Raw genomic sequence first — 17,263 nt, 5'->3', positions numbered from 1 at the left:
CCCACCGCTGCATTCTTTTTCAACTAGACCACATTTCTGCCCTACAATTACAGCAGAGGAGACAACCTGGGGCCTCAGTTTCAACCAGTGCCACTGTAGTACGAAATTCTGGAAATGCAAAAGCACATATTTTCTCTTTTCATAAAAAAAAAAAACAACCCAGGACTTGGGAAGGTAAAGGGTGCAGCTGCTATAGAAAACAGTGTGTAAATTCCTCAAAAAATGAAAGAATTACCACAGGATCCAGCAATTCCACTTCTGGGTGTCTATCTACCGAAAGAATTAGGAGTGGATCTCAGAGAGAGATTTGCACACAAGGGTTCACAGCAGCATTATTCTCAATAGTCAGAAGGTGGAAGCAGCCCAAGTGTCCGTCAATGGATGAATGAGCCAGTCACAAAAAGACAAGTACTCTATGATTCCGCTGATTTGAGGTACTCAGAGTAGCCAGATTTTCAGAGGCGGAGAACAGAAGGGCGGGCGCCAGGGGCTGGAGGAAGGGAAGATGAGGAGCTCGCGTTTAAGGGGGACAGAGTCTCAGTTGTGCAAGAGGAAAAGAGTTCCGGAGACTGGTTGCACAACAGTGTGAACGAACACAACACGATTGAACTGTGCACTTAAAAATGGGTAAGATGGTAAATTTTATGTTGTGTATTTTACCACAATTTTTTAAAAAACATAAAAAAGGCAACAATAATAGGAAGAACTGTTATATTGTGCATACCCGGTGCCAGATACAACGTCAAGCTCTTGACATAAACTAAGGTTAAATATAGCTGATTGGAGTCAATAACAATGTAAGGAAACTTTGTTGTTCTGGTTGCAGCAAAGGTATCCTTGGCTTGACAAAGTCGGCCACAAGAAAGCTCCGCCCGGTAGGAGAGGAGGCAGGGAAAGCCGAGTTGATTTCTTGATTCTTTTGAAGAGAGACGAAAAACCAAGCTCATTTTCCCAGTAAGGAAAAATATCTCGGCAAGGAAAAAATACTTCCTTCCCCTCTGCAAAGACTAACAAGCAGGGCTGGCATTTAAACAGACTTGCATTATTCTTAAGACTGGCATGAAACACTGACTTCCAGCTTCCTAGAAGCTGCGGCTTGTGCCCTTTTCTCAGTGGCTTCTAATTTGCTTTCCTAAAGCGTGCTGGGGTCTGAGTAAACACACACACATCACCACATTCGCTCAGTCTTTGCAGTAAAGCAAATTTCAAACATAAGCATGAAGTCCTGCAGCCTCGGAGGGCAGCTTCACGGAGCGCGGGTGGGTGTTTTTTGCTTTTGTTTTTCTGTCTCGCACTGGCCAGGAGTTCAAATTCACTTGTGGAACTTGTGGGAATTTGGTTTCAGTAATTGGCAACCCCGAGGATTATAAACGATGAAGGGTGTGGCTAGCGGATGGTTAAGAGTTTGAGCTTTGATGTCAAAGCACCTGGATTCAACTCTGGCTGTGCTGCCGTGGGACCACGTGAGTCACTGCCTTCTCTGTGTCTCCCACCAAGAGAAGCATCTCTCTGGAGTGTTGGGAGGGGGTTAGCTCTGTGGACAACAATGCTGATGGTGTTCTGCGTGGGAAATCGGAAAGGTTCAGCGTCAACAGTATTTTCTAACAATGATAATAAAAATGTAATATAACACAGAATTCTAAAGCAGCCTTCAGGACTCTGTGAGGCTTTCCTCTTCATCTCAAACCTTACCATAAATGGCATCAAAGGCAAATTCAGTTCTTACGTAAAATGCTTTGGCCAAATCCTCTCTGTGGCATTTGCTCGCCTCCTTGGGTGGCAAAGCTACCACCGTCTTCTCTTTTTCAATGGCTTTTGACTCACATGGTTCACCAATCTGCGGAGAAAGCAGGATGGCCGTTAAGGAAATTGAACTTGTGTACTGATGCACCTCTTTAAAGCATAACATACCTTTAGAAAGTGCGCGTGTCGTAAGTATACAGCTCAAATCCTCAGAAACTGACCCATATAACCAGGCTCCAAATCAAGAAAAACACATTACCAGCCCCCATAAGCTCCCTCATGCACCCGCCTGAAGGGTAGCTTCTGTCGTGATCTCTGTCACCACAGATGAGTTTTGCCAGGGTTTGAACTTTATAGAAACGCTAACATGCAATCCTCTTTCATGTCTGGCTTCTTTCACTCGATGTTGTGAGATCCACGCATGATGCTGCATGGAGCGATGGCTTGCTCATTTTCATGGCTGCATAGTACTCCACTAAATGAGTGTATCTCAATTTATTTATCCCTTCTACCACTGATGGACAATTTGGGTTGTTTCCAGTTGTTGGCTATTACTGACGCATCTGTTCTTAAGCAAACTTACTGAACAGAATTGGAAGTCGCAAAGCTGACAGAGTGAGGTAAGAGTTTACGTATTTAGAATGGTCAAACTTGAACTTTTGGGATTCTCAGTCAAATATGCACCATTTTGTAATGAATGTGCCCAATGATGACAGGTGGTATCACAGACTGTTCTGTGGGATGTTGGAAATAACCCGAGAAAATGTGTCTGGGCGTCTGAAGGCCCTGGGAGGACGCCGTACGGAACACCTGGAGGCTGACGACATGACGACAAAGAGCAGACTTCAGAATCGGGAAACTGCTAGGTATTTTTACAAAATCATTCCTGGTATTTAGCTACTCAGGACACGATAATCATCTTTTCCTTTTCCCCCAGGTTTTTGGGCACTGGGAAGGAGGAAGGGCAAAGAGGCGGTGGCTCGCCTCTTCCTTTAGCTGGAAGAGAGATGGCAAATTCCTCTTTTCCTTCTTGCTGGGCCCTCCTACCCCACTCGAATGATGTCCCAATGCCTCACGTGCTTAGGAAGCTCTGCTCACCGCATCACTTCCCGGGGCTGCTTCTCACTGGGCCAGTGACCAGGAAGCAAGCAGCCATCACACAGATCACTCGACAGGCTCTGCCCTTTGTCGCGAGCTCTCCTTAAGTCAATGCTACGTTCTTTGTTGTCAAGTTTCACTTTTAAGAGCAATGTGCGTCATAAAATGAGACAGAACCATCTCAAGATCTGGTTCAGTAAAGCGCTCGGTTCTTGCTCACGCCACAGACGGAGGCTGCCCTGGGGTTTCAGGACCTGCTGCCTTGGCTGTTCTCCATCTTGCCATTTCTTCCTGACCACGACCACACCCAATTCACTTTTTTTATACAGCATCTCAAGTGACCCTGAAAAATGTCAATCCAGTCCTCACCCCTGCCCCTCCCCCATGCTTGAAACATTTGGATAGATTCCAGGTGTTCTCAGGATAAAAACCCAACTATCTTTAACATGGCTACCGCAGACCCGCCTCATGTCCACCCTCCATGTCCTCCTGGTCGTGGTCAGGGCAGCAGTACACCTAACTAAAAACCTACTTCGTAGGCCCATGAGACACAAGGCTGCCCACTGGAGTCCCGTGTCCCCCAGGAAGGGCCCATTCTAGTGTCCCTGCAGGGGCCTCAATGGCACATTTTCGTGGCTGCCGCACCACACTTTAAATCAGGGGTCCCCACCAGGGCCAGTTTTGTCCCCAGGAGACACTGGCAATGCCTGGAGACTTGTTTAGTTGTCATGACTGGCGGGGGCAGGGATGCTACTGGCATCCAGTGGGCAGAGCCCAGACACGCTGCCAAGCGTCCCACAATGCATAGGACGCCCCCATAGCAAGGCATGATCCGGCACAAAGTGTCTGCAATGCTGAGGGCGAGGAACCCGCTCTAGAGACAGATGGGTTAGTCTGTCCTGATGTCCTCCCAGACCAGGTTAGTCCACCTGCTGTCCCCTCTCAGCATCCTGGACTGCTCCTTGATGGCACCTGCACAACTGGCAGCAAGTGGTCATCACTTAAGTGCCCTTATCCACTCAGAACGCAGCCACTCTGCAAGGTGGGGACCAGTGCCTGGGCCACGCGGGCTGCAGCACAAGCATCTGTCAGTCAGAGCTCAGGACAGCCATTGAAATGTCCGTGTGCTCAGCTGCACTATATGGATGACTGCGTACACGCTCTCAGCCACAAGGGCAACCCTCACGGTCAGGGCTGCCCCGGAGACACTCCCGCTCCGCTTGCTAGCTGGTCACCTAGGGGGATCACAATTTCTTCATCTGCGAAATGGGGATGATGATGTCCACCTTGTGATGCTTTTGAAGAATCAAGCGAGTGCACGCATGCCGAGGGCTCGACGCAGCCAGACCCGCCATGAGCTCCCAGCGAATGCTGGCTCAGAACATGTGGTGGGGACCAGACGTCCAGTGCTTGTTAAGAATCACAGTGATGGTGACTTCACTTGGATGGCTCAGCTGTGTTTAGGAAACTCGAGAGCAGGAAGCAGCACAGGGCAAGCAAAGGAGCCCAGAGGTAGGAACCGCACAGACCTGGGTTGAGGCTCTGTCACTGACCAGCCCTGTCACCAGGGACGATGATCTGTGGGTCTCAGGTAGTTCTGAAGATTAAAAAACCAACTCCGTAAATGCACCTTGCACGTGGCAGGTGCGTTCAGCAAATATTCCACAAACGACCAGCAACCTAAAGAATCAGAGGGATCGAGGTGTGGGGTGGGGGTGGGGGGCAACCCTGGAGCAGGTGGCTTCTCTCTGTGACTTTGTCTTCCTGGGGACTGATCTTCTGTTTCTCTGAGAGGTTGAGGTTTCTACAAGTCAGTCTAGAAGATGCACAAATGCTTGAATCTGTGTTTTTAGTAAACACTGAAACTTCAGGTGGGAAAACTGTGAATTCTGTTCTTAAAAGTCCCCCTTGATTTGCATTTGACACTAGTCTCAAATAATTTCTTTATATTTCAGTTTTAAAAAAAGGTCCATCGGCAGATGATGGATAAACAAAACATGGTCTGTCCACAACAATGGAATAATATTATTCAGCCTTAAAAAGGAAGGACATCTTGACATATGCTACAACATTGATGGACCTTGAGGACACTATGCTGAGTGAAATAAGCCAGTCACAAAAGGACAAATGCTGTAGGATTCCACTTATATGCAGCACTTAGGTAGACAAATTCACGGAGACAGAACGCAGAGTAGCGGTTACCAGGGCTGAGGCAGGGAGATGGGGAGCGAGTGTTAACGGGGACAGAGTATCAGTTTGGGAAGATGGAAAAGTTCTGGAGACGGATGGTGGGGATGGCTGCACAGCAACGTGAATGTGCTTAATGCCACTGAACTATATGCTTGAAAATGGCTAAGACGGTAAATGTCATGTTATGTATATTTTACCAAGCAGACAAAAAACCCAGAACAACAACAAAAAGGATCAAAGGAACCCACTCCCCCTGGCTTTGTGGGCTGAGGCCAGCAGGTGTTCCCACCCTCCTCCGGGACTCTCGGTGTCCGAGGCTGTCCAAGTGCACGACCCTGGGAGCCAGCCAAGTGGTGGAAAGAGGCTTGTGTGGTTAAGGGGAGGGGCCGGACAGGCCTCCAGGAGACTCCTGCCCACCCGCTGCGTCCTGTGACTGCAGGGCGGAGTCTGAGCCTAAAGAGGGCCGACGCTTGGCTTCCAACTGTGCTCTGTGAGCAAACGCCATTTCCACACTCCCAGCTATGTGACCACAGAACCAAAAACAGGGACTCCAATAAGGACCCGTGCATGGACGTGCAGAGCAGCCCGAGTCACCGCGGCTCAAGCGTCCATGACAATGGATACACAACATGCGGAACAGCCACACGACGGAATAGTGTTCCGCCTTAAAGAGCAATGAAGTGCTGACACAGGCTGTGTTGTGGGTTGAACGGTGTCCCCTCAGAAAAGATATCTTGAAGTCCTAACCCCAGTACCTCAGCATGTGACCTCATTTAGAAACAGGATCTTTACAGAGGGAACCAGGTTACAATGAGGTCATGAGGATGGGCCCCAATCGAATGGGACTGGTGTCCTTATAAGAAGGAGAAATTCAGACACTGATGGAGACGCACAGAGGAAGGATGACGTGAAGACACAGGGAGACGACAGCCACGTGAACAGCAGGGCCTCCACCGGCCACGGGCACCGAGGACGGCGGCAACCCCAGAGCTAAGAGAAAGAACTGGACCAGACTCTCCTCCAGAGGCTCAGAGAGAGCACAGCCCTGCCAGCTGCTCGATTCTGGACTTGTGGCCTCCAGAGCTGCGGAATAAATTTCTGTTGATTTCAGCCACATATTTTTGGTATTTGGGGACAGCAGCCCTAAGAAAATGAACACCTTCTACAATACGGATGAACCTCGAAAACATGATGCTGCGTGAAAGAAGCCAGTCACAAGAGATCACATATCAGCTGATCCCACTTTTATGAAATATCCAGAAGAGGCAAATCCGTAGAGACAGGAAGTAGATTGGGGTTGCCAGGGGCTGGGGGAGGCAGGGGGAGTGACTGCCAACGGGTGCGAGGCTTCCTGGAGGGGTGACAAAGTGTTTTGGAACCCTCCACTGGGGGTTCCACTAGAAACACTGGTCACGCAACAGTGTGAACGTACTAGATGCCATTGAGTTGTTCCCTTTAAAATGGTTAGTTTTATGTTATGTGAATTTCACCACAATAAAATTCTTTTAAAAAAGCATCTTTCAAAAGCCATTTACAAGCCGCAGACGGGAACCCCCTCCGTGACCTTGAACTAACGGGCACCCCTGACTCGCTCCTGGGTCCCACTTGTTTCAGGTCTCAGACCTCCGCCCCGCGCCCGCCCCAGGCGACTTTCCATCTGGCTCTTCACTCTGTCTCCCCATGAGCATCTCAATATGGTTTTCCAGCTTAAACACAACCTTCTTTCTTGGCTTCACGCTGGAGATGTCGCTCTTTCCCCTCATTCACCAAAATCGAGCTCAGGAAAGTCGTCTACACTCGCCAGCTCCACTTTTTCATTGTCAACCTACTTGGGCTGGGTCCCCCAGGTCCCTGCTGTGTTCCAAGGCTGCTGGGAGTGGCCCGGGAGCCGAAACGTCACCGGCGAGGGCTCAGTGCATCTCACTGTAAGGCTGTCACTCTCAGAAAGCAGAGGCCGTGGCTCGGGGACTGAGCACGTGGCCCCTGGCCCCCATGATCCTCACACGCGGCCCCCTCAATCCCTTACGAACACACACTTTGTAGACGTCTGTCCGGTTCAAATCACAGTGTGCTCCCTTTGGAACGAGAGTGGTGCATCCTGATTGAGGTTAGGCGCCTTCTGGGGCGCCCCAATTCTCGCTTCCTGTCAAACCTGATTTGGGGGGAGCTGCCCTCCCTTCTCCTTTGTGCGTGTCTCTCTCTTTTTTTTTTAAGTTCTTTTTTATTAAGGTGAAATTCACGTAACACAAAATTCGCCATTTTAAAGTGCACAGTTCGGTGACATTTAGTACCTTCCCCACGTTGTGCAACCAGCGCCTCTGTCTAGTTCTTAGACACTCCCATCACCCAAAGGGAAACCCCATACCCATCAACTGTCACCCCCATCCCCCCTTCCCCAGCCCCTGGTGACCAGCAATCAGCTGTCTGTCTGTGGATTTACCTATTCTGCATATTTCACATAAATAGAATCACACAGTATGTGCCCTTTTGTGCCCCCCAAAGTATTGTTTGCCCACGGCAAACAGACCCGCGCTGGCGTGCCAGGGCTGGCCATGGTGAGTGGGGCCTTCCCAAGCCCCAAGGAAGCAGTCTGGAATGTAGGGAGCCCCTCGGGTATTTTCACCAAGTGCAGACATCTGGGTGCCGACGTCTAACCTCGCGGAGGCTTCTGAGGGAACCACGAAGGGTAAATACGGCCTTTGCTGAAAGATGAGCTGAGAGCTCACGGCAGAGCAAGCGGTGTGTGGCACCTGGGGGTGAACTGGCCTCCCCTGAGCCGGAACCCCACTTTCTCTGCCTTCCCAGCCTTCCCATCCAGTGGGGGGATTAAGCTCATTTCAAACAGTTACTGCGTTAGACCCCAATGATCGCTTCCCTGTTTAAAGGACTTACACAGACATTGATTTCTTCAAGATATTTGTCCAAAATTTATCCCATGCCTTGGTTTCCCGCTCTGGAAAGGGGAGGGGATAATAGCTGGGACGCCCTAAGGCTGCCCTGGGACAACAGGAAACCACCGGCCTGGAGCCCAGCCCCCAGGAAGTACAAATGGAATGTGAGCACCCGGGGTGATGAAACGTGACAGCTGATGGGAACCCCAGGATTCCTCGTGCCCAGCAGCTCCAAGAACACAATAGTGGGAGGAGAGCTCTGAATAGAGCTGCCAAGTTGAGCAAATGAAAATACAGGATGTCCGGGCCAGCTCCAGGGGCCTAGTGGTTAAGCTCGGTGCATTCCACTTTGTGGCCTAGGTCAGGTTCTAGGGCGTGGACCTATACCACTTGTCTGTTAGTGGCCACGATGTGGCGGTGGCCCACATAAAAAAGGACAAAAAGAGGAAGATTGGCAACGGATGTTAGCTCAGGATGAATCTTCCTCAGCAAAAAAACCCCCACAAAAAACAGGATGTCCAGTCACCTCTGAACTCCAGATAAACAACAAATCCTTTTTCAGTATGTGTGCTTGCCAAATGCGGCGTGGGACACATATATTCTAAAAAATGATTCACTGTTTATCTGAAACTCAAATGCAGCTGGGCATCCTGTGCAAATCTGGCAACACTAGGTAGGACCAAGCCGAGAGATGCCCATGACCCGTGTGCCATGCCGTGACAGACCTCACTCTGTAACGGGGACAGGTGGGGGCCGTGATTCAGAGTGCTGCATTCAGGAATCATGGGAAGACAGCCCTGAAGAAGGAACAGGAGTGGGTCCCAGGGATGGAGAGCCCTTCCGGGTCTCGGGAAGAACGGTTGGAAGGTGCCAAGAAGAGCAGGCAGGGGGCCCGTCTGGGGACTCCAAGTGTCCTGAGTTGGTGGGAGAGCACGCAGCCCTGGAGGGTCTCAGAGGGAGGGATGGGGCCAGAGAGAAAGCCAGGGGCCAGTGAACCACACAGCCCTGCCCTGACCCTTTGAGAATTTCATAATATGGGTGGATCCCGTTACTGGGATCAATGCAGTTGGGGAAGAACAAAGTAAGGGTCACGGGATCTGAAGAACAATCAGGTGGGCATCATTAAGGAGGTGACGTGTGAGACAAGGGGCAAAGGATCCCCACTCAATGCCAATACTTCCTTCTTTCCAAGACTTCGGTCGCCATGTTTCTCAAGCCACGTGTCTGAATTACCTACTTAAACCTGAGTCTGATGGTTCTCAACGTGTGGTCCTCAGCACAGCATCATCTGGAATTTGCTAGAAATGCAGATTCTCAGGCCCCATCCTGGAATTAATGGATGAGAAGCTCCGGGGGTGGGCCCTGTAGTCTATATCTTAGCAAGCTCTCCAGGGGATCCTCACACACTCCAAAGCTGGAGAATCACTGGCCTCTTGTAAAACGCTACCTGCTGTGGCCCATCTCCAGACCAGCTGAGCAGCGGAGCTCAGCCATCAGATTCCTAAAAGCCCCAGGTGATTCTAATACACAGCCAGAGCTGAGCTGAGGACGCCCGGCTGGGAGAGGCACTCCAAGAGCGACCCCGTGGGTCTTGTTTTTAAGGGGCTGCCATATTGGAGGAGAGAAAAGATGGTGATCAACGCGCCAAGCACTAGGGGGGACGTGCCTGGGGCCCCGCGAGAGCTTGGGGAGTCCAAGCAGGGAGGGTTCCTTCTGCTTCCTGGAGGTAGGGTTGGGGTGAGGGCCTAAGGCAGCAAGTACCCCCAAGTCCTTCTAGAACAAGGGAAGGAGACGCCCAGCTACAACAATCAATACTACTGATTCAGCAGATGTGACAGCTAACATTCTGATATCACGCATCTTGCCCAGCATCCGACATACACAATCCCATTGAACCAGCCAGCCCTTTGAGGTGGATGCAGTTTTTCTCCCATCTTGCAGATGAAGACGTGGCTGAACGGGCCGACTCTGAGCCAGCACTTTTCGTTCCCACTCTATGAAAACATGAGCAAACTTCTTTGTGGGTTTTGTGTAGCGCAGATAGAGAAAGGTGACTTTCTGGATCTTCTGAGCAGAGCAGAGGGAGAGGATGGTGGCAGCAGAAGAAAAGAGAAGCCTCGGTAACGGACCCAAAAGACGTCCGTGTCCTATTTCCTGGAGTCTGTGAAAATGGGACCTCACGTGGCAAAAGGGACTTTGCAGATGTGATTACATCAGGATCTTGAGATGGGGAGGTGATCCTGGGTGACCTGGGTGAGCCCCATGTCATCACAGGGTCCTTATGAGAGGGAGACAGGAGGGCGAGAGAAGGAGACATGAGGACAGAAGCAGAGGCGGGAGTGATGCGATTCCTGGCGTTGAGAGGGAGGAAAGAGCCACAAGCCAAGGAATATGGTGACTTCCAGAAGCTGGAAAAGGCAAGGAGACAGAGTCTCCCTCCAGTAGGAACCAGCCCTGCAACACCTTGATTTTAGCCCAGTGAGATCTGCGTCAGACCCTGACTCCAGAATTGTAAGAGAATAAAACTGTGTCGTTTTAAGCCGCTGAGTCTGCAGTCATTTGCTCAGCTGCCATAGGTCAGAAACTGACACACCGTCCCCCATCGGCCCCGGGAAGGAACCCCGTCTCTGAGCTCCCAGACTCCCGGGCCTCCCTCTGCCCGGCACACCGCTGACCCGCGTGTTCATGTCCAACACTGGACTGTGAGCCTCCTGGGCACTGGCTGGTCTTATCCAACTCACACCCTGGTGCCCAGCGCAGTGCTTGGCAAGTAGAAGGTGCTCAAAAATGTTTGTGAGAGGGACAGAGGGAGAGACGGAGGATGGGGCACGGTGTTGAGCTGCCTGGAAGGCCTCGATGTCCCCATGTGCTGGGGGCCATGCCAGGACTGGAGGGAGGTACGAGTGGCAGGTACAGTTGCCAAGGACAATGGCCAGGCGCAGGCGGCCTAAGGGAGTAGCAGTTAGAAGGCACAATCACAGAGCATGGAGCTTCTTCCCCCTGCGCTGCCTCTCTTGATGCTGGCTGAGCAAATGCCCCGGGGGTCGGCCAGCACAGCTGGCCCGAGTCCTTGCACAATCTTTTCTCAGCAAACCATCCTTTGCTGGTGCCCTCATCCGTTCCCCACCTTCTTACTGTGTGCAGGAAACTACGCCTGGTGCCCCAGGAAAGCAGACACAGTCCCTGCCCCAAATCGAGAAATCACACAAGCAAGTTTATTTAAAAGAATAATTAGGACTAACAGGAAAACAAGAAAGCATAGAAGAAACCATGGACTACATTTTTTTAAATCTGAGAGTGAGAAAGGACTTTCTGAGTGTAAGGAAAAGCCAGGTGCCACGAAGGAAGACTGACGATTTCATGACATAGAAATGGGATTGCTTTCTGCAAGGAGAATTGCACACCAAGTGCAAAGATAAAACCACCCTGGGAGTGTATCTGCAGCTCCTAACAGTAACGAAGAATACCTTCCCAAACGAAGAGCTCTCCCCTGTGAGGAAGGGAAAAGATGACCAGCTCGTGTTTTTAAAAAAATGGGCCAAGGATATAAACCGAGTTCACAGAGAAGGAATGATAAATAACTTTGAAACACAAAAAGATAGTCAGACTCATTTAAAATCAGAGGGGCACATTCAAACGACTCCAGCGTACCATCCTTCACCTGGCTGATAGGTAAAGTTCGAGAAGTTAGTGACAGGTGGTGCCAGGCGGGGGGTGGGGAGGGCCTCTCATCCATGGCTGGCAGGAAGTGAACTGGACAAGCCCTCGTGGAGGGCAATTTGGCAGCATCAAAGTTTAAAACAGATCCCAATTCCAGTAATTTATTCTCAGATTTACTTACGGCAGAATGGTATGTGTTCAAAGTCCCCTACTGCAATATTGTTTGTAACAGCTGACTGCTGGAAACAGCCCACACATCCACTAATAAAGGACCAGTTACATCACTTATGGTACCTCCATAACCTGAAACACTATGCTGCCATTAAAATAAGAGTGTGAAAGTTTTCAATCTACCTGCATGGAAAACATTAAACATATCTTGACGTATAACCTGCAGACAGTCGTGTACACAAATCATAAGCGTGTACCTGGATGCATTTTTCCATGTGTGTGTGCCTGGGTAACCCCACCCAAATGCCGTGTAGAAGCTCTCCAGCTTCTAGAAGTCTCTCTCATACCCCCTCCCAGTTGATAGCCCTCGAAAGGCGACCAGCATGTGGACTCCTATCAGCGTGGAGTTTTTCTCCCCGTTTTGGAACCCCAGATAAAGGAAATCATACGCATGTACTCTTGCGTCTGGCTTCTCTTACTCATTGTCATCTTAGCGAGACTCATCTGGGTTGTTCTGTGAACAATATGGATTAACAACTCCAAGTCATTCTATTTTGCTGCTGTGTGTATTTCAAACACCCCATTGCACGGATGTGCCAGAAGTCATTGAACTCTCGGCATGTGGTTGGGCATTTAGGTCGGGTCCAGCTCGGCCTGTAATCCATAACACTGCTATGCACGCTGACACGCAGGTCTTCCAGCAGATCTAAGCCGTCACGTCTCCTGGGTACACACCCAGAGGCTGAACTGCTGGGCCAGAGGGCGCACATGCCTTTAGTTGAAGCAGACACTGACAGTTTTCCCAAGTGGTGGGACCGTTAACAATAGATGGAGAAGGAAAAACAAAAAGGCGCACAATATTGTGAGTAATCCGTTAGCCTGTGTATAATAAGGAGAAGAATATGCCCGTATATGCAAGGCACATCTCTGGCAGAATCCACAGAAACTGGGGGCTGAGGCTGCCTCTGGGGCTGGGCACTGGATGGCCGGAAGACAGAGGTCGTGAGAGACTCCTGCCAGACACCCTTTTGTACCTTCTTGAATCTTAAACCATGAGTAAGAATTGCTGATTCAACGGGGGAAAACCCAGTCCTGACCAAGCTTGGGGGCAGAGCTGGTGCCGGGTTGGGGCAGGGGGCGGGGGCTTCCTAGTGAGAGGGATGCAGATGCTAACTGGGGAAGGGGGGAGAGAGGAAGAGCCCCCCAGGCAGGGCCACAGCGTGGGCAAAGGCTGCGAGCAGAGGGAGCGGAGAGGAGGCTGGGGTGGGGGTGGGGCAGGGAGCACAGAGCAACAGGAGGCTCAGCTCCTGGGCGAGAGCACTGCAAAGGGACTCAAGAAGCCTGCCAATGTGCTTTGCCGTTAGGGGGAAAACCCTGCATGCAGCAAACTGGGTGGAGGGAGCATCCCCGGGCCCACAACTCCCTGATCTGGGCTCTAATTCTAGTTCCCAGCTACCAGCTGTGCAACCCTGAGCAAGTCCCTTGACTTCTCTGAGTCTCAGTTTTCTCCTCTGTAAAATGGGAATAATGATATCCCACACCGAGGACTGCTGAGACACGGGTCCTCCAATTCCAGCCCCGGGTCAAGATGAGATTAGAGACGTTTTCCAGTCCCTGATACCATATCTAGGTAGTGTTTGTGATTGTGTGTGTGTGTGTGTGAGTGTGTGTGTGTAGTGGTGGAGGGACCCCAGACAGCAAAGAACGATCAACAGGGCAAAATGAGATGCACAGAGTACTTATCTTGTTCGGGGGTGACCAGTGTAGTCAGGGGCCAAGGGAGGAGATGGCCGAGTTAGGTGGTGGCCAGCGTGATGGAGGCCGAGGTTGGCAGGTAAGGAGAGTGGCTATCACAGGGAGATTACTCAGTGAGTAAATACACTGAGGACGATGGGGCTGCCGCGCTCAGCGCTGGTGAACAGAGCTACAGACACAGGAAGAGCTGGCCCCGACCCTCTGGTAGTTAGAGAACTGGAATCTATAGTTTTTTATATATATACCCAAATATAAAACTAAATACGGATCTAACCCCATACGCCGCCCGCCCCCTGAGAGGGCCCGGAAGCCCTAATACCCCGCAGCACAACCACACCGGGCTGGCCCCTGAGATCTTGATTTCTAAGCACCATTCTTCCAGCAGAAAGAACCAAGAATCCCGGGAGAAATGGCTGATTCCAGGGCTGGGGCAGGGAAGGCACCAGACGAGCCTGGGATTCCTCATTATGCCAGAAAGTAGGGAAGTGCTCAAAGAATAATGGAAAAAATGCCCAGAGGACACAGAAGTCACCTGACAGGGCTCCCACGGGCCAAATCTGCGACAATCTGAGCATCAAAATAAAAAATGCTGTGTCCAGAGCAGGCAAATCTAGAGAGACAGAAAACAGACCCGTGGGGTACTGCTCCAGCCTTCTGCTAGGGCTGGGGGGCTGGGGGACTGGGGGAAGTTGGGGGGACTAAGGGGCACAGGGTTTCTCTTAGGGGTCATGAAAATGCTCTAAAATTGACTGTGATGATGGTTGCACAGCTCTGTGAATATACTGCAAAACTAAAAATTACACTTTAAATAGGTAAACCGTATGATATACTAATTACATCTCGATAAAACTGTTCTATAAAAAAAGAAAAAATGCTGGTAACAAACTTTTTTTCTTTTTAAAGACTGGCACCTGAGCTAACGTCGGTTGCCAATCTTCTTCCTCTTTTTTCTTCTCCTCCCCAAAGCCCCCCATTACATAGTTGTATATTCTAGTTGTGGGTCCTTCTGGTTGTGCTATGTGGGACACCGCCTCAGCGTGGCCTGATGAGTGGTGCCATGTCCACGCCCAGGATCTGAACCGGCGAAACCCTGGGCCATCGACAGAGCAGGCAAACTCAACCACTCAGCCACGGGGCCGGCCCCCTGCTAACGAGTTTTAACACACTTAATAAAATAGGAATTCCTGAGTTCATGACGATATACAAATGAATAAATGACTAAATGAAGGGGAAAGGGGCGGCTCGTCCTTCCTCCAGAACACCAAGTAGTAAACAAAGGAGCGAAGATGGAATCCAAGAATCACCGTCCAGCAAACGTTGTCAGAATAACTGACGCAGGCGAGGGTCACCAGCGGATGCAGAAGCTAAAGAGGAAAATCGCACGAGAGCCGGGCTACCGCCACAGCCTCAGCACTGTCGCTCCGAAAATGCTCGTTAACTACAACGGGGAAATTAGTCACTTGATGGAAGAGAAACCGGGCCAGGAGAGCAGAGAGAACTCACGCAGAGGATTCAGGCAGACCAGTCCACGATCCTGAGAGGGCTGTGTGACCCTGGGCAAGTTACTCAGCTCTCTAAGCCTCGGATTTCAGCGGGGATTTTCCTAAGGATTCAAAATAATGTGGTGCATCCATAGGTTTTCACTGGAACACTGTTTTAAAATTAGAAAAAGGAAACCACTTAAAGGGCCCTCAATAGGGGGTGGGTTAAATAAAAATGCCTCCAGAGGTTAAAGGGGAATGTTCTCCCTATGCGTATACTGTGGGGATACGGGGAGGGCGGAGGAGGTGTAGACGGTGTGTGCAGGATGACCGTGTGTGCTAAAAAAAAAGTTAAAAGATGCTCATGTCGTTGTATAGAAATCGTAATTCCTGTGAGCAGGTGCTGCCTTAAGTGCTTCGTGTGCATCGAGTCCTTCCACTCCTCAAAAGTTCTCTGACGTGCGCACAGTTACTGTCCCATCGTGCAGAAGAGAAAACAGGCACGGACAAATGGAGGGATTTGCTCAAGCTCTCACCACCGGCAAGTGGCAGAACTAGAATTCGCACCAGGTGCTCTGAACCACAGCCTCTCGATGGGGTTCAGGGCAGGCCGCCCCAAGATGCGCCACTCTGGTATGCAGACTATTTCCAGCTGAAGACAACGAAGGCTCAGACTCAGCAAGAACATTCTATCTTTCTCCCCTAAACGCCTAAAAGAAATTTAAAATAAAGGCCCGTCCCCAGGACAGGCCATCGCCATAGATAACTCTGGGTTCCGGTAGACTGGGAGGATCCTTGCCTAGCGTGCTCTTATCAGAGTTCTATTTACCAAACATTTGCTTTTCCATTTCCATGTGTGTTGCCTTCCCCGCCCTTGAAGCCCCAAACCACTACCCCACACGTCCTCCTTGTCTGTAGCTGGAGATACTTAAACAGGTAGCCTTGGCCAGTTGGCTGAGTTCCTCAGTTTGCCTGAGCCTCTCCCATGTATACATGTTATAAAGCTTTGTTTAATTTTCTCCTGTTATTCTGTCCCATGTGAATTTAATTCGTTGTCCGGCCAGAAGGACCCAGAGTGGGTAGAGGAAACGTCTTCCTCCCCTACACTCTCCAGAAAAGCACAGACAAGGGGCCAGGAATGCCCAGCCAGCCACCTGATTACTGCCAACCAATTAGAGGTGATCAGTCCCTCCCTCCACCCCTCACCAAGGAGGAGAGCAGAGCAAAGTAGTGGGGGAGGGAAGGAGGAATTTCATACTGTGCAAGTTTTGTTTTGTTTGTTTTTTGAAGAAGATTAGCCTTGAGCTAACCGCTGCTAATCCTTCTCTCTCTTTTTTTTTTTTTTTGCTGAGGAAGACTGGCCCAGAGCTAACATCCGTGCCCATCTTCCTCCACTTTATATGTGAGATGCCTGCCACAGCATGGCTTGACAAGCAGTACGTAGGTCCGAATCCAGGATCTGAACTGGCGAACCCCAGGCCACGGAAGCAGAAGGTGTGAACTTAACTGCTGCACCACTGGGCCGGCCCTTCATATTGTGCAAGTTTTATTGTGGTTTATGAAAGAATTTAATACAAGTGTAGAAGGAAAAAAGAAGAAAGGAAAAAGAGGGAGGGAAGGAAAGAAAAAATATGTATAGTTCCTGATTCATAAAAAATAGCAGAAAAACAGCAACTGACACCAGCTTAATTCAACAGTCAAGGAAGGTGAACTGTCACAAAGGTCAGTGTGCTGGTTTTTGGGGAAGGAAGGTACAGAGAGGGGCAGCCACAGAGAGGTGACTTCCGAAACTGGAGATAAAGTGCTGCTGAATGACACTAGCTTTCTGCAGAATTCCGCTGGGGGACAGGCACCTCCCAGATCAGAGGAGGGAAGCCACGCTCCGGGCCAAGCATAAAATGTGGCCGACATCAAGAATCAAAATGACAAATACAGGAGCGCATGGATTGAGGGCAAGTCTTACTTCTCAAACTCCCTGCCACGAACTCCAGGAAGCCTCCCCAGATTGCAGCAGTAGCAACCCCACCAGGCCTCCACACTCAGGCTGTGCCCGACTCCTTTCTTACGTGTGCTGCTTTCCTTCATGGACTAATCTCAATTTGTAGTTACATGCTCACTAGTAGCATTATTTGATAACTCTCTCTCTTGCCCACCAGACTATGAGCTCCACCCAGTAGGACTGAGGTGTTGCTCACTATTCTGTCTCCAGTGGGAGACAACGGGTCTGGCAAATAGGAGGATGGATGTCAGAGGAGTGGAGAAGCCAACTGTGCA

At 50.3% G+C, this 17,263-nt stretch overlaps 1 protein-coding gene and 1 long non-coding RNA gene across 6 annotated transcripts in view; one reads left to right on the top strand and one right to left on the bottom strand.

The window, feature by feature from the left end:
- ATP2C2 (ATPase secretory pathway Ca2+ transporting 2) overlaps positions 1–17,263 on the bottom strand; it is a 77,324-nt gene that overhangs the window by 53,244 nt on the left and 6,817 nt on the right. For 3 of the 5 annotated variants that reach the window (XM_070612392.1, XM_070612394.1, XM_070612393.1), the window contains exon 2: positions 1,727–1,837. In XM_070612392.1, the coding sequence (XP_070468493.1) occupies positions 1,727–1,837 (111 nt within the window). Of the gene's footprint in view, positions 1–235; positions 481–1,427; positions 1,561–1,726; positions 1,838–17,263 lie in introns of those variants that run through there. The other 2 variants (XM_070612395.1, XM_008524829.2) reach the window with 2 other exon arrangements.
- Positions 434–16,576, top strand: LOC139082229 (uncharacterized). The gene is made up of 5 exons (XR_011538030.1): positions 434–627; positions 1,346–1,463; positions 2,285–2,363; positions 2,460–2,609; positions 16,346–16,576. It is a non-coding gene; the product is annotated as an uncharacterized lncRNA (long non-coding RNA).

This window comes from Equus przewalskii, chromosome 3 (assembly GCF_037783145.1).
Source record: "Equus przewalskii isolate Varuska chromosome 3, EquPr2, whole genome shotgun sequence".
Classification (NCBI taxonomy): Eukaryota; Metazoa; Chordata; class Mammalia; order Perissodactyla; family Equidae; genus Equus; species Equus przewalskii.
Note: the sequence above shows the minus strand (reverse complement) of the source record. Positions and strands in the feature narration are given on the sequence as shown.